Source organism: Nothobranchius furzeri, chromosome 17, assembly GCF_043380555.1.
Source record: "Nothobranchius furzeri strain GRZ-AD chromosome 17, NfurGRZ-RIMD1, whole genome shotgun sequence".
In the NCBI taxonomy this organism is placed as follows: domain Eukaryota; kingdom Metazoa; phylum Chordata; class Actinopteri; order Cyprinodontiformes; family Nothobranchiidae; genus Nothobranchius; species Nothobranchius furzeri.
The window spans coordinates 44,812,605-44,832,710 of NC_091757.1; the positions used below are offsets into that span (position 1 = coordinate 44,812,605).

At 40.2% G+C, this 20,106-nt stretch overlaps 1 protein-coding gene across 2 annotated transcripts; it reads right to left on the reverse strand.

The window, feature by feature from the left end:
• Positions 1–5,521: 5,521 nt before the first annotated feature.
• On the reverse strand, positions 5,522–19,247 carry lnpep (leucyl/cystinyl aminopeptidase). 2 transcript variants are annotated; one of them, XM_015972549.3, is made up of 22 exons: positions 18,990–19,247; positions 17,181–17,275; positions 16,617–16,819; positions 16,155–16,266; positions 15,781–16,017; positions 15,521–15,711; positions 15,224–15,362; positions 14,443–14,577; positions 14,239–14,359; positions 14,003–14,154; positions 13,798–13,911; positions 13,093–13,224; positions 12,811–12,945; positions 9,119–9,279; positions 7,587–7,675; positions 7,321–7,504; positions 7,062–7,218; positions 6,685–6,866; positions 6,424–6,585; positions 6,110–6,250; positions 5,948–6,029; positions 5,522–5,866 (listed from the first exon to the last, which is right to left on the reverse strand). In XM_015972549.3, the coding sequence occupies exons 1-22, from the start codon at positions 19,015–19,017 to the stop codon at positions 5,735–5,737; spliced, it is 3,084 nt and encodes a 1,027-aa protein (XP_015828035.1). In that variant the 5' UTR covers positions 19,018–19,247; the 3' UTR covers positions 5,522–5,734. The 2 variants fall into 2 exon arrangements, with proteins under 2 accessions (XP_015828035.1, XP_054587437.2); XM_054731462.2 differs by having other exon boundaries at positions 14,003–14,359.
• Between the last annotated feature and the right edge of the window lie 859 nt (positions 19,248–20,106).

Consider the following 20,106-nt stretch of genomic DNA (forward strand, 5'->3'; position numbering starts at 1 on the left):
GTGGAGGTTGAACTAACTGTTGTGCAAAGTTTAATTCTGTTGTGAGAAATGCACCAAAGCAACTGTGAAAAACTGTAACACAGAGATGAATTTTTTTTATTCATCATGAGAACTTTAAGGTGCAGATTGTGAAGATGTTCAAATGTGTGTCTCACGCTCATTGTTGGAAGCCCTGACATCTGTGTTGAACTGTGTAGAGGTTTGGTCAACAGCTATAACACATGAGGAGTGTGTGTGTGTGTGTGTGTGTGTGTGTGTGTGTGTGTGTGTGTGTTGCATCTTACAACACTGCGTTGGACACACAATCAAAGCCACCCTGAGCTATCAAGTACAACTGACAGGTTTGAGTATACTTGAAACATCAGCAGTCTTTAGCGGCGTTCAGCACAGGAGACATTTTGATGGGATGCTGCATGGTGGTGAGGTTTGGAGCATAGTTCACAGGAAGAAGGTTGCAGATTTGAATCACAGGTGCAGGTTTTCAGCCTGGAGCTAGAATGATCTCCTCATGCATGACCACAGAACAAAACCATGTAGATCAGATTAACTCTAAATTGTCCCTAGGGAGTGTGTGATGGGTTGTTCATCTATCTGGAAGACCTGTCCAAGATGTCCCCTTCTTCTCACCTGATGATTGCTGGGAGGTGCACCTGCTCCCAGAAGCAGATATGAAACTGGGTAAACTCATGCATGCTAGCCTTTCATCGATCTTGCTTTAATGGGACCCTGACACGTTGCTTTCATTTGCTAAATCTTGAAGAAGTTTTGTAGAAAGCTAATCTTTGTTCACATCTGAAAGCTCCTGCTGGTCAGCATTTCTGCTCTGCAAACCCAACAGCAGAACTTTCCACTAACTTCTCACTTTCACAACTGCTCTTCGGAGGAAAGTTTTGCTTTGGTTCTCTTTACACAGCTCAGTGTTCTGATTAATCCTTGTAACGTCCAAAAGGGTCCATTTTCACCTATATATTGATCAACATAATAGTCTTTCATCTACAGCATAAATCCACTTTCTGTTTGGCCTTCCAGAACCAGAAGGTTCTGTTCAGCACAAGTTGACATTGCATGAAGACAAAACATTTAAACAAACATTCTCTCCCAAGGTCCTACACTCTCTGGATGAATGCCAGACGTCAACATTCTTCACTCTGAACAACGGAAATTTCCATGACTTTTACAACTCATAAGCTTACAATAATGATGTGATGAATGAACAAGATGTTTAAATGAAAGTTTGAATGACCTGTGCTTAAATCAATGAATTTAAAATGAATATTGTTCTTACAATGATCCATTTATATCACAAATCAGTACGTGTTTGATTTAACAAGTGAATCATTGTTTACACTCATGCACATTACAATAAGATACACATTAAGGATAAGAATATTGTATCTGAAGGAAGGCGTGGCTTTCTGAGGGATGTTGGTAAAAACTCAGAAACGTGTCAAATTCTGATTTGCCAAACTTGGCCAGAAATCATAACAAAGTACTTTATTAAAACAGGATTTACTTCCTGATTAATTCAGTTTCCAGCTGAGCCCCGATTCGTCCAAATCGGGAAAGAAGCTTCCTTTGAAACAAACTCCTTTGACCTTAAGTAAAACCTTTCTGCGACGCTGCAAGTGATTACAGACACAACAGCTCTTTTCAGAGCTACTTCAACTCTCAGACATCCACCTTGGACACCTAATCTGCAGACACGGGTTGCATCTCATGGCTGGGGAAGCTGAACTCAGAGGAAGCTACTAATCTCTGAATATTGTGGTTTCGACGTCCGGTGACCTCGCCACTCTGACTGCAACCTCCGGACCGCCGAGAGCAACTCATACAAGATACAGGAAGTCTTTCCTACCTCATGCCATCACATTGTACATTAGCAACAACTAAACCTGGTTCATGTCACAGTTATAGTCACAATGTTTATCATGTTTTATAACCCCCCCCCCCCCTTTTTTTTTTAATATATATATATTGCTATTGTTTTTTTAACTGTATAACTATGTGTAATGCTGCTGCTACACTGCAATTTCCTAGCTTGGGATTAATAAAGTACATCTATCTATCTATCTATCTATCTATCATCTATCTATCTATCATCTATCTATCTATCTATCTATCTATCCATCTATCTATCTATCTATCTATCTATCTATCTATCTATCTATCTATCTTTCTTTCTCCTCTTTATTAAAAGCAACAACAAACAAACCACAATGCTTTCATGAAATGATTGTCTCATCTAGGAATAAACTGTGAATTAAGGTAAAAATACTTGATTCCTAAACCTAAAAGCAGACCATAGCATCTTTAGAGGCAACAGTTATTAAAAAGCAACAGTGATAATCAGTAATGAGTCTCTCACATATTTGTTGAGGACTTTTGTCCCTCTTTTCTTTCCATAATTATTTAAACTCGGCTACAATGGAGGTCTTCCTGCATCATTTGCCTGTTTAATGTCAAAGGTCAGACATGCATCAGGAGTTTTTTTTTGATAGACAGTTGAATTTATGTTTCATTCAATAAAAGCTAGTGGTTCAAGTCTTGAAGCAGCAAAGCAATCTCAGACCATCACACCACCACCACCATGCTTAACTGTATGATGTTTCTGAAGTGCTGCTTTCACATTTGTTTGGTCAGAAATAAGTCCACAGAATATCTTTCTCAAATGTTAGAAGAATCTTTGGTCATCAGAGGGTTTGGTCTCCAAAACTGTTACTACAAGCTGCATCAGTAAAGCTAAACAATACAAAACTTTGTGCCATCTGCTGGCAGAAAATAGGAGAACAGTGTTGTTCTATTTTTTTGAAAGCAGAGGGCGCAAATTCCCAATACTTTTAAGGCAACATTACAAAGTGTTTAAACTTTTTTTCTTCCTTTTTATATGTTGATGGTTTAGAAGTATTTAGAGGAAGTGTTTCTACTCGGGAACATTTTTAACTTTACAAATCCAGTATCTTCTTCTCCTTCTACTCCTCCTCCTCCATCGTTTCTTCAATATTAAAATTCCCAAGAGGACAAAAAGAAAGATTAAGATTTTTAGGGCTCCATAAAGGTAAAGGTAAAAGGCTAAAAATAATACAGGTGCAGTAACAGCATTCAGACACTGGAGAGCAGCACCTCCCCATCTTCCCTTCTTTTCTAAAGACTGTTGGAAACAAGTGGTTTTATTTTCTACCAGCAGATGGCGCCAAATCCCTGTTCTTCTGTTTGGAATAATTTAGAGGAAGTGTTTTTACTTTGACCTCCACACAAAATACAACCATCGTGTTTAACACTGTTATAAAATACAATTTTAGTTTAATAAGGTAAAAAGACTGTTAGAATGAGTTTCCCTGATGCAAGTGCCAAAATGTCATTAGTGTTTTATTTTGCAGGATTTTACAGGAAGTGTTCCTACAAAGTATTCAGAGATCTCTAATACAGTTCCCTCTTCCCGTTTTCCTCCTCTCCTTTCCTTCCTTAATATTGATATTCCCAAAGATTTTTCAGCTATATTGAGGAGGCTAAAATATTCTTATCAACGGTTTACCAGAACTAAAACCAGAACTAAAATGTAGCTCCAGCTTCTCGCCACTTGAGGGCGTCAATTCCCTTTCTTGCTCAGTTAAACTCAGTTTAAAGCGCTTTAACACAGAGATGAATTATTTTTATTCAGCACGAGAACTTTAAGGTTCAGATTGTGAAGATATTTAAATATGTGTCTCATGCTCATTGTTGGAAGCCCTGCCTTTATTTTACTGTGTATTTAACATTAGATTTGACCAGTGGTGTACTGTAGCTGATGTCTTAAAAATTCTCACATTATGCAATGAAAGTAAGTGAGATCGGACTCAGCATAACTTTTATTTGGAGTGTCGGCACTGACTATCCCTCGCATCTTCTCCTTTAATCTAGCTGGGAACACTGGTAAAACAGGAACATCTGTCAGATCAGCAGCAAATGAAGAAACTTCTAATTAGGACAGCAAAGGCAAATCTGACAGGACTGCTGAGGATGAATGCTCAATGTTTTACAGAAAACATTTTTCCACACAAGAAGATAAATAAAAATTCAATCCCCAGCACATCACCCTAGTGCAAAAACAGACACTCCGACACGGACTTGTCCTAAAACATGACACCAGTAAAAAGCCTAAACAAAAACCTACATGAACCAAGCAGGGGTGGATGAGACGCTAAAAAACTCAAAACTATATGAGAAGCAACAGCATGATGATGTCATCAGTACCCTTTTTGTCTTCTCTGAAGGTACCATTAATGGGAGTCTTTAAACAGATGTCGGGACTTGCTTCGGTAAAAGTGACACTCAGACTGTGCAAACACTGGTTTACATAATGACACAAAATGATCAATAACATAAAAAGAACTTAGATCAAATCTTGAACAAGGTAACAGGAAAGTACCACTGTGGCTGTGGGTCAGTCTTTACACAACCAGTAGCTAAAACAGAAGGAACATGTAAATATCCATTCTAAAGCAGGGCCACGGCTGCATAACACACAAATACACAAAGCAACAATTTATGGACATGTAAGAACAAAATAGCCCTTTTAATATAACATTCATCAGCAATGGGACTCCTTTTGGTTTCTGAAATAAGGAAATGCAGAACTCATGTTTTTACCTAGATTTACAATTGTCAAATATTCTGTACACACACACACACACACACACACACACACACACACACACACACACACACACACACACACACACACACACACACACACACACACACACACACACACACACACACACACACTTTGTATCTTAAATGGTTAAAAGCATGTTTAAAGCATTACTTCCTAAAGCCCAAGAGGGACCATATTTATATTATAGTTACAACTTTACAAGCATGTTTTGGAAAAGCACGAGCAAGCAGGCCAAAAATAAAATAAAATCAATTAAAGCAAAAGACACTAATCAGAGATAAAATGTGTTTACGGCTAAAAGAGACCCTTTGGCTCCAGTGATTACTGTCTACTCTCATAAGACACATTGGCTGTTGATTTAAACCTGCACTGGTTTTCTGGTACACAGTGGAAAGGTTTCCCAGTACATTCAACAAATACCATCACAAAATTGGTATCAGTCATCTAATCCAGCTCAACCATAAAGCAAATGCTTCAGCTTGTATGAATAATTAGCAGAGCGTGACGAATACTTAGCCCACACAGTTAGCCTAGCTTTACAGAGTACTGCAACTTTTAAGCTGCAGATATTTCTGACCATCCCTGCAGAAAAAATATCTAAGCGGCTGCATCTACAACGGTTCAAACAACAACAGCAGTGTTAACATCCATCAATATCTGAAGTAGCCATTTTACAGCTCACATGGTTAGAAGCCTGAGATTTAGGAGGGCTAAAGGAGTTTATTTTTTACAGCACGATTGTCTGTTCAGGCATGAGGTCTAGATGAGGACTGTGTAGAGGTTTGGTCAACAGCATATAACACATGAGGAGTGTGTGTGCGCGTTGCATCTGACAACACTTGTGTTGGACACACAATCAGAGCCACCCTGAGCTATCAAGTACAACTGACAGGATTCTTCTCATAAACTTCTAACACCCTTCTCTGCTGGAGCACAACCTTCACTACAGATTGCTGCTCCAGTCTGAATAACAGGAGTTAAAGGACAGAGTCCTACGATAGTGCAAACGCTGCTGCTGTTCTCTAGACACGCCCCCTTTTTGATTGTTGCAGGGGGTGAAGACAGCTTGAAGTGATTTTACTAGAGCCATTTTCTAAGAGCAGGCAGGTTTTTGTCCACCCAGCGTTGGTTCAGTCTGATGGTTTCCAAGGCTTCCTGCACGCTCCTCATCTGAGAGCCGCGCTCATTCAGACCAGAGAAGAAAGTCTGCACCTGTAAAACACACACAAGTATTATCATCTGCCCCCAAAACAAACACAGGCTTTAGAATACAGTGAAGCATGAAAAACCGACCTGATTAAGGCGCGTCTGTGTGGAGAACTGGGAGGTGGTAGATGTGATGACTCTCCCAATGGCATAAGAACCAACGGGAAACCTGTAGGCCGGAATGAAGATCTCTAATGAAGCACTAATCTTCCGAACTTACAGTAAATGAAACATAAAATAGGTGTTTACTTTTCTATGAGGCGGTCCCAGTTCACTTGTATAAAATCCCAAGCAAACAAATGGCCTGCGAAGCTGCGACACACGGTGCTGATGATCAGAGGCAGCTCCTGTGTCTGAATCTTGTCCCCCTTCAGACCCTCGCTGAGAATCCTGGTGAAATCAGAATCACACTTAGAGAATTGTTGGTACGACTTACATGAGCTAAATCAAGTCTGGATATTTAAAAGTGTAAATTGAAGCAAAATACCAAGCCTTAATCAAATTTTAAATAAATTAATAAAATGTGGAGGATTTTACGTTTTATGGGAACAATCAGCACTCACCGTGCAATAAGGCGTGTGTGCTGAGTAGATGCAAGGCCCTGAAGCATTTTTCTCTTCTCTGAATCATAAGTAGAGTGCTCGTACATGGAGAGTAAAGTGAACCAGTCGTCGTCCGACTGAGCAGCCACTGTGAAAACGACCGCCTGCAGATCACCTGGAATTCTGCAAAAGCAAACATGAAAAAGAAAAACATTCAGATCAGAACTCCCTCGTTTCTTTGAAAGCGTCCCTTTGTGAACAAATATCATCAGGTTTATTTACCTGATGGTGTTATTCTGAGCATAATCTCTGAACATGGCTTTGGCGTGTTGAGTACAATTATCTATGTTGAGATTGCAGGCGGTCATGAGGAGGGCTGAGCGCAGCTCCTGTCTGGACACACTCTCCTCCTCTCCCCATGTTTGTTTGTTCATCAGAGACCCAAAACAACTCTTTATATAAGCCTGTTGTATTAAAACGGAAATAAAACACACTTAGAACTTTCCCCATTAAAGACAACAATAAATAGCTTTAAGATCTAAATTCATGTGATTTTTATCTGTTATTAACATAGCAGTGTATCCTAATACTTACTTACAGTACATTACAAACTACTTCCATATGCAGCATAAGTGTGTGTGTGTGTGTATTTAGAATACCTTCATGCGAGCTGCAAGATCAAACTCCTGTCTTTTATCGAGCAGCCCGTGGATGCTGTTGAGCTGCAGCAGAGCTTCTTTCACAGGAGACGTCTCAGTCTCGTTGGACACGTAGTTCAACAGGTTGAGGACTTGACGGAATGAGACACGTCCCAGTCTATTAAACAAACAGAACAGCAAATGGGGGGGGGGGGGGGGGACTGTCCTCAGTTTACGAAAACAAAGCGTTAGTAAAATCTATTGTTTATGTTGTTTCTACCTGGAGAGAGCAAACATGTTGTGTATGAGTGAGGCCCGGTCTTCAGGTGTCAGAATCTGGAAATTTGTGACTAAATCACCAATAAGAGCTTCCCAGCCCTCCTTCCCATAGTCCACAATGTAGAAGCCCGTGTTCCTGTAGTTGAACTTTAGCCACTTCAAACTTTCTGGCACCTTCAGAGTTTCTTAAACACAAACAAACATTGAAACTTCACACTGTGTTTTAACAACAAAACACAACCTGCTAGATTTGAGTTAAAATTTTACCCGACTTGGACTTTAGGGAGAACACCTGTGTGCACGTCGGGGCCAAACTGCAGCTGTCGTTCACATAGGTGACTGGAATATTCCACGAGCTTAACGGAGCACATGGGTGTTAGGATCAGGTTGTTTCTTAGAACTGTGTGTGTGTGTGTGTGTGTGTGTGTGTGTGTGTGTGTGTGTGTGTGTGTGTGTGTGTGTGTGTGTGTGTGTGTGTGTGTGTGTGTGTGTGCGTGCGTGCGTGCGTGTGTAAGTAAGTAAGTAAAAGTTTATTTATAAAGCGTCTTTCATAGATATGAATCACAAAGCGCTGTACAACTTGATAAAGATCAGGGCAAATACCTCTAACCAATAAAAACATCAGAAAAACAATAGCAGTGATAAACGTAGAAAATAAAATCATGAGTATAAACAAAGTGAAGGTGTGAACCCGAACAAAGCCATCTTTTTGAAACATTTAGGGAGGGAACGCCTGGATGAAAAGGTGAGTTTTTAGATGATTTTTAAAGACCTCTACAGTGTCAGAGAGACGGAGATTTGAAGGTAGACTGTTCCAAAGTCTGGGTGCAATAGTCTGAAAGGCCCTGTCCCCTTTGGTTTTCAGTCTGGTTTCGATGAACAGCCAGGAGGTTTTCAGATGTGGATCTAAGGTTCCGAGAGGTGGTGTGTGGGGATAAAAGCTCAGATAGGTAGCTTGGAGCCTGGTTGTTAAGAGCTCTATAGGTCAGGACTAAAACGTTAAACTGAATTCTATATTCTACCGGGAGCCAGTGGAGGGACTGTAAAACTGGAGTGATGTGAGCTTGTCTGCTGGAATTGGTTAGGAGTCTGGCTGCTGCATTTTGGATGGCTTGAAGGCGTGAGAGGGAGGTTTTGCTGAGACCAGTAAAAAGAGCGTTACAGTGGTCTAAGCGTGATGACACAAAGGCATGGATGATTTTTTCCAGATCTGCAGTAGAAACCAGTTTACGGACTTTTGAAATGTTTCTCAGTTGAAAGAAACAAGAGCGGGAGATGGTTTTGATGTGTGAGTCTAAACTTAAAGCTGGATCAAAAATAACTCCTAGGTTTCTAATGTTGGCCTTGGCTGATGGGAAAAAAGAGGCAATTTCTTGCTCGATTTTTGGCTGAAGTTCCGGGGGTGCAGCAATCAGGGTCTCTGTCTTGTTAGCATTTAAGACAAGAAAGTTGCTGGACAGCCAGTTAGTGATCTGGGTCAGGCAGAGTACAAGTGTGGCCAGCCTGTCCAACTGGTGTGGCATAAAGGACATATAGAGCTGAATATCATCAGCGTAGATGTGGTAGGAGATGTCTGAGAAAGACTGAATGATGCCAGCTAGGGGAAGAATATAGAATGCGAATAGTAGAGGCCCTAGAACTGACCCTTGTGTGTGTGTGTGTGTGTGTGTGTGTGTGTGTGTGTGTGTGTGTGTGTGTGTGTGTGTGTGTGTGTGTGTGTGTGTCTGTGTCTGTGTCTGTGTCTGTGTCTGTGTGTGTGTGTGTGTGTGTGTGTGTGTGTGTGTGTAAACGAAACCCACCTGGAACTATGAATTATGTCGTCAGATGTGAGCAGGAAGGGCTCCTGTGAGAGGGTCACCAGACCTCCCTTATGACTCACGGTGACCAATGGGAAGCCTTTCTGGGACGTCCATGAGCTCATCATGTCTGAGATGTTTTGCTGATGTGTGGTGACTTCAACCTGTGGACATGAAGGGAAGCAGTTTGTCAGCATAATTCAATGTCAGGTTCATCTTTCTTTCAGCCTTTTATAAATAGAGATAACTCTAGGAGGCATTGGCAGGGATAGGTACCGAATTCGGTTGTGGCACCGACCAAATTCCATGGTACAGACCGAGGACCGATTAGCGTGAAATGAAATGGTGCCTTGTTTCGGTACAATAGAATTTGGAACCTGTTTGGTATGAAAACTTGCGAGACAGCGATTTGCCAAGATGGACAGCAGTGCATGTGCAAGAGCAATAAGACATCAGTTGAGCTGTAAACAAAGCAAGCAGCATGGTAAAAAGAAAGTGCTCTGAAGTTTGGGTCAACTTCACTAAATGCAATGGGTGACTGGGTGATGATGACAACATCGACACCGTTCTAAGTGAGGCATCATCATCATCTTAATCTGTTCCAGCAAGGAAATAAACAGTTTAAGATAACGTTAGCTTTATTATTTAGCTTCGGTTGCTATCATTTAATGGTGCGTTCGCCTTCTCTTTGGTACTCACAAATTCCGACTTCAGAGTAGGAAAAATCTGCTATTTGAAGAACAGCAAAAGGAATTAAGATACACAGTAAATTTAGTTCACAGCAAACATGTTTGCTACAGTTTCATTTGCAGTTTTTAACACTACAAGGACCCACGCATCACAGTTTGTCCAAAGGGGAAAGGAGAAGAATAGGAGCCCATGGAGCTGGGTTTTGGTTTTTGCATCATTTAAAAACAGTTGTGGTTAAAGGTTCTCATATTGAAGACATTTTGCACAACACTATTTGTTAGAGTCTCTATTTATAAAAGGCTGAAAGAAAGATGAACCTGACATTGACATTCTATAATACAAATAGTTGTATGTTTTTATCATGATATTTATCAAATATGGATTTATTTATTCATTTATATATATATATATATATATATATATATATATACACATACTATATACATATATATACATACACATACTATATACATATATATATATATATATATATATATATATATACATACACACACACACACACATACATACATACATACACACACACACACACACACATATATATATACACACACACACGTATATATATATATATATATATATATATATATATATACACACACACACACACACACACACACACACACACACACATATTAGAGGTGGGAAAAATGATCGATTCTAAGATGCATCGAGATTCAGCTGTGCATGATTCCGCATCGATGCAGCAACGTGACATAATGAGATTTTCTCCCTATGTCTATGTCGGGGGTCGGCAACCCGCGGCTCTGGAGCCGCATGCGGCTCTTCCATCCATCTGACGCGGCTCTCTGTGCTTGTAAAATAATAAATGGATATTTAAATAAAATGCTTTATATTTTACTGCATTAATTTTACATCTGTATGCCAATTCTAAATGTAAAGATTGTCTGCGTACACCTGAACAGTTCCAACCCGGTCTTACTGTGAGACCGGGTTGATGGGTCACGCTTGTGCGTAATCATAGGCGCTTTCTGAGCTGACGAGGATGTGAGATTCTGGGATTCTCCTCAGACGGCTCCTGGATGTGTCGCCACATTGGAGACAGGAACAAGCACTATTCAGCCAAAGTTTCATAATCAGGGAACATTTTCTAAGTGACAAGTCTCGCTTCAGTCGGAGGAATCTTCCTGCATGCGCTCTGGTTCTGCGACGCGCTCCAAGCCCCTCTCCACATCTTCAGCTCACTGTGGACCTTATGTAGTGCACGCTGACAGCGAGCTGCGCTGAGCGGTGTCCAGCTCAGATGTTCAGATGGGAATCTTTTCTTGAGTGACTTAGCTACATCTGCGATGTGCATAGAATAAAATGTCAGTTCGTCTGCATGCATCGGGGTAATTCTTTCTATTCTTTCTCTGTCAAAATAAACGGTCAAATACGGGAACTATCCGGTCAACACAAGCCCTGCTTTTAACTGTTCTGTTTTCTTGTGAAAATTGTTGCAAAGAGATATAATTTAACTTGATTAACACCAGAGCCAGGCGCACTGCGCCGTTGTCTCCGTCGCTGTAAATGAGGGGAAAACAAATTGATCGGATCCTTTTCTGACCTTCCCCACCTACAAAGTTTAATTACAGCAATCAAACGTGACAGAGCCTGGATTTGTATTCTGAACAGTCTAAACATGTTTAAAAAGAAACGTATGACAAAAGTGGCACCTGCTCAGTAAAACCACCAACAGGGTGAAAAATATCAAAATGTTGTAGGCAGAGACGGGCTACAACTTCTGGACACATTTTACATAAATAGTTTTATTGATTATCTTCTTATGAAAGATAACTTTGACGTACACGAGCGACCGGTACTGGCTGCTGTCACCTGTTGTGAGCAGCTCTCTGCTGTCTGAGGGTAGGCCCCGCCCACAACGCCGCGGCTGCTGTGGCTCCCAGTGTTTTCTTTACAGTGGGAAAAGGGTAATAATGGCTCTTTGATGGGAACAGGTTGCCGACCCCTGGTCTATGTCTATGCAGGACAATAAAGTTTTGAGGTTTTACAATTACTTCTGGGGGCAGAGTTGCAATGACATGCGCACTGCGTTGCCCTAGCGCCAATTTAAAACAGAAAAGGCGGACAGGGATACAGGGCCAACATTACCAGTAATCAAAGATGTACCTGTTACATTTAAATCGGATGTCTGGGCTAATTTCAGTTTTGGGATCCTGGATGTGAAAGAATCACTTAACACAGTATTTGTTTACTATTTATAAGTTCAGTAATATTTTATCTTAAAGCTGCTCTACCGAAAACATTTCTTATATTATTTAAGTAATTATAGGCAGCACACTTTAAACATTATTGCTCACTATAGTGAATAGATGAATGTTCTGTTTTTCAGGGACTTCGAAATCAAAAAGAAATTGAAAACTATTCTACTGCTTTTATTAAGTAATGAAAATTTTTGTGTGAAGAATCGTGATGCATTTCAGACTCAAATAGAGTCGTTAGGCGGATAATCGGAATCGGATCGAATCGTGAGGCAGATAGAGATGCACACCACTAATATATATATATATAAAATTTAAAAGATTTTTTTTTCTTAAATACTCAAAAGTATTGAAAATTGGCACCGTTAAGTACCAGTATCAATTCCTAGATACCGGGTATTGATACAGAATCAATTCAAATGTATAAGGTACCCATCCCTAGTTATTAGAAGTAAAAGTAGACAGAACTAAATCTAATAAAGAGTGAAAAAGAGTAACTTCATTCAATACACGACCTCAAAATCAAACGACATCAAAACTTAGACTTTGTTTATAGAGAACAGATGAAGCACCTCTACATTTCTACACCTCGGCTGAGGTCGCAGAGCTTCTAAACAAGCTCCTGAGACTGTTTCAGTCTAAGCAGATGGCAGAGAAACTATTAAAATAGTGAAGACATCAAAGATGGAAGCAATAAAAAATAAAAGGTAATTTAAAATTAACAGGGATACACAGTGTTGATAAAAGTGTGCACATGTGTACCTGTGTGAGACTGTTCCAGAGGTCATTGGTTGCTGTGTTTAATCCATGAAACTGTTTCAGGTACTGAATCAGGCCCTTTCTGAACTGCTGATCCCCCGGTAGAGAAGCGTTCAACATCAGGAGAATAGAAGCACCCTGGAAGGCAAAAGCACAACGACTTTATAATTGGAACAAGTTTTAACTAGAGTTACAGCTGGGGGTGAGGTCCAGTCACTGAAAGAAACATCTAAAGTTGGATTTTCGTGAAATAATGCAACATATTTACTCTATTGAAGATTTTACCTTTTCATAAGAAATTGAGTCAAACATCTCTTCCACTTGTTCTATCGTATTGACCTCTGTTGAAACAGCGTGGGAGGAGTTCAGTGCATCTTTGTCCATGGCTCGGAACCGCACATCCAGAAATAAATTACCCTAAAAACAAAACATGTGTTAATTTAAAAGTACACAAATGTACAAAAGGTTCTTTTAGGTTAAACTCATAAAAGCTCCACTATTTGAAAACATTTAACTCTTTTGCATCACACAGTTCAGAGCAGGTAATGCATCTACGGTAGCCCACATGCATAAGAAAAAGACAATGTCATCAACGACATCCAGCTTTCGATACAGCAATCAAGTCTCTTCTTTAAATGTGTACTCTTCTCTACATGGAAGGAGCAGAATGTCCCTAAACCAACAAGGTTGCCACAGAGAGAACCACCAACGTTCAGAGGGACCGCTGCTAAGAACCGCTTCAACATCTCGAAGATCGGTGCTTTCAAGAGGAGAGAATCGATGAGTGGAACATGGAGCATTATATCTTGCACGTCCCGAACTCTGCAGGGTCAACAATGTTTGATAAAAATGTAAAATTTCAAGCTAATAAGAATACTTAGAATAGACGTTGGTGAGAAATTTTAATGAAAAAGGACAAGTTTGTGAACGGGATACACAGAATTGATAGTGAACAAGTAACACCATTACACACGGTCTCTTTACACTTACAAGACCAAGGTTTGGCAGCACGGTCTGCAGCGACATATACTGCATGTATGTTGCAAAGCCTTCGTTGAGCCACAGGTCGTTCCACCAGCTCATAGTAACCAGGTTCCCAAACCACTGCAACACAGCACCAGGGTCAGGTCAGTACTCTGATCATGTTCACTGCATCAACTCCTTTTACTGGAGAAAAATAGTAAAGTAAAAGTACCTGATGTGCGAGCTCATGTGCTATGACAGAAGCAACGACTTGTTTTTCTAGAGGAGAGGAGTCTTTGCCAACAAGCAGGGTGGTCTCCCGAAAAGTGATGAGCCCCCAGTTCTCCATGGCACCTGCCAGGAAGTCCGGGATGGCTACCAGGTCTGAGAAGAAGTAGAGAGAAAGCTTCTTCTCATTAATAAACGCTATTTGCAAATATCTAATGAAATGTGAAGGTGCTTGCTTACCTAGCTTCTGTAAAGGGTAGCTAATTTCAAAGAAATTGTTGTAAAATTCCAGCAGTTTGGAAGCGGTTTCCAAAGCATACTCAGTGTGCCCCGTCTTCTCCGGCACAGAGTAGACGGACACCTAAAACCCAGAGACTGGGACATAATAAACAGCACACACACACATCCTCTACACTGTAAAACATGAGTCCTTTGTAAGCCTACCATGGTTCCTGAAACATTTTTGCTGACAGAGATAAAGTTAGCAACAATAAAGGCCACCAGATAGGTGCTCATGTTGACACTGGTCTTTTCAAACTCGTCCTGCATGAGGCCATTGGAGAGGTTTGTGGTTCTTGCCTGAAAAACACAATTCTGTAGTTAGTAGAAATCATCATGGAAGCTTGTTAACATTAACCTGCTGCTCTAACCTAGACAAGGGTGTTCACAGAAACTTCAGTACACAATGCTCCTTCTTCACTACACAAAACATTAACTATATCATCTGATTTAGTAATTCAACTTTTATTTGTCTTTTTATGGACAATTTTTTGCTATGTTTTGCCTTCGTGTTCAGCACTTGTGGGTGGTTTGCACAACTGTAAATGTTCTGCACACATAAACCTTGATCATTAGAGGTTTTCTTCTCTGAGAGAAAATATAGTATTACCTTTAACCCTCCCACTGTCTTTATGGGTGACCCCAAGAGGAAAGTTGACCATTGAGCAGGATTGATGGTTTATCCTTTGAGGTCCACGTGGCAGGGGTGAGGTGGTGCTCACTCCTCACCCCTGCTACGTGGACCCAAGGGATAAACCATCAACCCTGCTCAATGGTCAACTTCCCTCACCGGGTCACACCCATTAGGACAGTGGGAGGGTTAAACGTATTTCAAAACTTTTGCTTACAGGAAAAATGTTTAAAAAATCTCATTTCACAGGTGAAAAAATGTCAAGTGGTCAAAACAGTGGGAATTAACTGCAATAAATAAGTCATCATGGAATACCTTGGGCATATTGGAAAGTGTCATGAAGTTTGGCTTTCTGTTGATTTTTATCAGGAAAGTGGCTTTGAAAGATGGCTCGTCAAAGCAAGGAAAGGCCTTTCTGGCTGATAATGGTTCAAATTGTGTTGCTGCGAGGACCCTAAAGACAGAAATAATAAAATTAAGTTTAAAAACAGCAGAAAAGGCAACAAACGCATTTAGTTTCCAGTTGTTTTCTCATTTCATTGTCATCAGGAGCTGAATTAAGTCGTTTTCCAGCTTTCTTCTGTTCGTATTAAACGTACAATCAAAGTGTACCTTTTCTTTCCATCTTTATCCGTGTACGAGCTGTTGTAGAAACCATCATACGTGTGGGAGAAGTTAGCGAAGTAGTCCAAAGTCAAAACACAAAGCTGGCCCACTTTCAGCTCCTCCTCAAACTTAACAGCAATCTGCTGTCTGGGTTTGCTCTCCAGTACAGTCACGTCATGCGGAGGCTCATCACCCAGCTGGAGGAGAAACACAAGTGAGCACCAAGACGGACGATAACACCGCGGACCCCATTCGTTCAATCAAACCTTGAATGTAGCTTTGTGAATGAGGAGATCAACACCATGCAGGACAATTCGCTTTGTGTTGTGAAGAACAGACATGTGGATGACCGCTCTTCCAGTGAAGGTCATGTTGTCAAGGTCGGGGGTCAAGGTGAGCTCGTAGCTGAGGGGGTTTATGCTGCGAGGCAGTCGGAACTGAGCCCATGGAAACACTTCCTCATCCGTCTGATTTTGTGTCTGGTTAGATTTAGGACATCCAGCCTGCAGGAAGAGAAAGAGTCCGATTGAACCACAGGAGAGTTTGAATTAGCATAATGAATAAAATAAACAAATTTATAAGTGAATTGAATTTATAACTTGGTGCAAACTTTGCCAAACTGAACTAAAAACAGTTTTACCTTGGTAAAAGTGCAGTCAGGTAAGAAGTACAGAACCATGGTCATAGACACCGTTATCACTAGAACTAACACACACACAACCATGGTACGGGCTGAAGGTCGAGAACATGACCTGAGACAAAAACAAAGGAGAACTAAATTATTTTTGGATAGTAAAGAACAAACATTTCAGCTTGCAGCAAAACAAAAACAAGATAGTTGGGTTTTAGCTTGATGGGAGTGTTGGTGGTTACACATCTACACCTGAGTTTTCTGAGTATCTTCAGGCACTAAAAGTAGGAGATGTTGCAGCTCCAACTCAAAATGTTACATATCCTGGCAACTGACACTTAACGGGCGTGTAACTCAAGTCTTGATGATGACTAAACTCAGAATGGAAGATAGTACAGCTAAGAAAAGATGTAACACAAAGAAAAACAAATGTTATACCATCACAAACGATGAATTCCTTATCGTTTTTACCTGGGGGGAGACTGTCTGGTGTAAGGTGAGGAGCTGGATCTGTGAGCAGCGCTACGATTCATAAATGACATGCCTAGAAGACGAGCCGAAGACTCGCAGTCCTCCTCATCCTCATCCAGGTCGTTTTCTCCTAGGCCACGCACTAGTAACCGTGAGCTACGAGGCTCATACGCTACCTCATCTGGGTCAAGAGAAGGGAACGCCTGGAGAGAGAAGAGAGCGCATTTAACGGTAACTCTATTCGTTTCCAGTAAAAGTCTGCATTGCGTTCAAAATTAGATTGCATTCCCTGGTAAGTTAATAAGCACGGGAAAAAGATGTTATGAATGCACCGATAAGAGGCAGAACATTAACATGATATTTTTTCTTGTGTAAAACTGTTTTTCCCAGCTATAACATTAATGCTAAACGCTGGTATCTAATTTCATTCTTTCAAACAAATTTTAAAAATTGAAGAAATTAAAATAACAACAGAAGTTGTTTTACAAAATTAACACAATTCTTATAACATTTAAACTTTGTGTTAATAAGTTTTTACATAATCAGCAAATGAAACTAGCTTACTGGAAACACGGTGGAGTCTTTGGCCAAATCCACAACATCAGGTTCTTCCTCAAACAAGCTGTTCTCAATCATGTTCCTCGGCAGGTTCGCTCGCTCTGCGACACGTACACAGGAAACAAAATCTCTGAGACAGTGTTTAGAAAGGGACCGGAGTTTGCTGAGAAAAGAATGTATGAAATACATCTGCACAGTGAGACATTTCAGCACATAGGCTGTTTTTCTGAATGTTCCTTACAATAAGAACAGCTGCTTGGGTTTCTGCAGTTTCCTGTTTCACCTCCTACCACCTTTATGTGGCACAATGAACTAAAAGAACTGGTTTGTCAAGCTTGCAAGAATTTTTTAATTGATTGAACCATCTTCTCATCCTTTTGTCTCGACAGTTTAGTTAGTGAGTTTATGCACATGCTGCCCCAAGTTTCCAGAAAGAAAAGGTAAATGCAAAAAGAAGAAGAAAAAAAATCATCATCCGGCTGTGTCACATGCTACTGCAGCACACAAAAACCTTCACTTCCTCAGACTTACATGCTACATCAGCAAGATGGGAAAGAATAAAGCCTTGTTTTGCCTAATTTGACATTTTCAGGCACTCGGATTCTTCTCTCAGTAATTTCTGAAACAATCGGAGGCATGTTCAGCTCCCTAATTAAGTTACACGTGTAGTAAATCACAGTGCACTGCAAGCCTCACATTCTGCTTCACAATCCACACATGCTTTTTTGGGGTGATGAGCACAAGGAGAAACTGTAAACACCCTTTTGTAGATACAATGTTTACCTAATAGTGCTGAATTTTACATCCACAAACATGTCAGACAGCTGAGAAATGGGAAAGGTGCATCATCTTGAGTTTTTGTCTGCTGAATGAAATGTTTCTGACATAACATCAACACAAGTCACTCTGTCTGGACTACACTGCTGTGGTATGAATGTCTAATAATATGAACAGAGCTAGAAGTTAATGCTCAGAAGTGTTTATGGTAAAAATAACACATAGAAAGTTTTATTGCAATTTAATGACAGCGAATTTATGCCCCCTGTAGTTTAGTGTCATGACATCATACATGTTATAAATGCAAAATGGCCTACTTGGATGGAAAAGGTGGTGATCATGTTAGTTATCAATAAACCTGACTGTAATGACAGCAGAAAATCATGTTATCTCCAGGTTGTCTCTTTATGTTCACTCAGACATTGAATCCGTATATATAACTGAGTGGGTAGGTGTGTCTGTGGTGCAACAAGATACATAACACACAATAACTGGCTCCAAAGGGAAGGATGTTTGGTATAGAACAGGTCCTTCATGCTGTTATCAGATCAAAACGGGACTTTCAAGTTTTATGTTTGGTCTAAAAAATCAAAGTCATGACCACGATCACTCATACAAGACAAAAGGGGAAGTCAAACTGCTGTGATTTGAGTGTTTATTATTATGTTTTGCTTGCATGAGAGCTTTTATGGGGTTTATAATGTCTTCTGTTTCTAAAGATCTGGACGCACTACGACCATAAAACATGTTATGAACTAAAAGAAGAACTACTTTAAAACTAATCAAAATGAAAAGCTAGTATCAAAATAACTAAACGGTGGTGTGAACATGTGCTTTGAGTAATGTCAGTGTATGTCCAGTCTGAGCCGGAAAGTGAATTAAAAATTTCTCTAAGAGAATTTCAATCTTGTTTACAATAAATTAATAAGTTAGAAAACTTTTTTTTGCGTGTAATGATTTTTAAATGTCCTCCTATTACTGACAGTTAGCTGGCCTACTGCCGTGTTAGCTCAGTGTTGCTGTAATCACCGTCCTTACCTGTACTGTTACCCTCAAACAGATCCATTTTAATTAAATCTCAGACTCCTTAGCGTCCAATAATGGAGAGACCTCTGAACGTTCAAGGACGTTTAACAGTCGTGATGTCTTTTGGCTGCCCACAATCCTCCGCAGGCTGTTGGACGGTCACAATAATAGCAGCCTATCTCCACTGAACCACCGTTAGCTAACTACGCAGGAGCTAGCTCGGAAATAGCCAACTTCTGACTGAACAACATTCGGCCAGCCAACGTTAGCCTCGCTTCACATCATTTTATCACCATAGCTGCTAATTAAAACAAACCGGTCATTATAAGGTCTCAAAATCTACACTCCATTCGCCAAAAACGTGAAACTAATCCGAAGAGCTGGACAAACTACCAAAACATCCACTGACACTTCTCTTCTAGCCAGCTGTTGTTGACAACAACGTGTTCACGTCGAAATGTATTACAATACTGACACCTGATTGGATATTTCATAAAGGGGTGGAGCCAGAGCAAAAACGTAACGACGCACGCCGGTAGACATTTTTACGTATTCACAACCTTATATAGTTCACACACACACACACACACACACACACACACACACACACACACACACACACATATATATATATATATATATATATATATATATATATATATATATATATATATATATATATATATATATATATATATATATATGTGTGTGTGTGTGTGTGTGTGTGTGTGTGACACACACACACACAGTCAGTCTTCAGCCTCAGAAGAAAGTGCTGAAATGCGTTTGTGAAACCTGATGATGCAAACATAGATCGGTCAGACACTGAAGAAGAATTAGCTGGTGGGTTAAAATTTGATAAAAATACAGTTCAAACATTGTGGGATTTAGCTAAGAGAAGTAAAACACCTAAGAGAAGAGAAGAAAGTAACATTGAATCATCTCTGGTTTCAAAGGTAAGTTCAGGTGAGGACAAAGATGGAAAATCTTCATATGAGAAGTCAAGTGTGGATAAAGCTCATAAAAGCACGTCCTCTAGGGTCTCGTACGACCCACCCTTGCATCATCAGAGGACAAATAAGGGATAAAAGATTAAAGATAAATTATCAGTGACTGCAGAAAATAATTC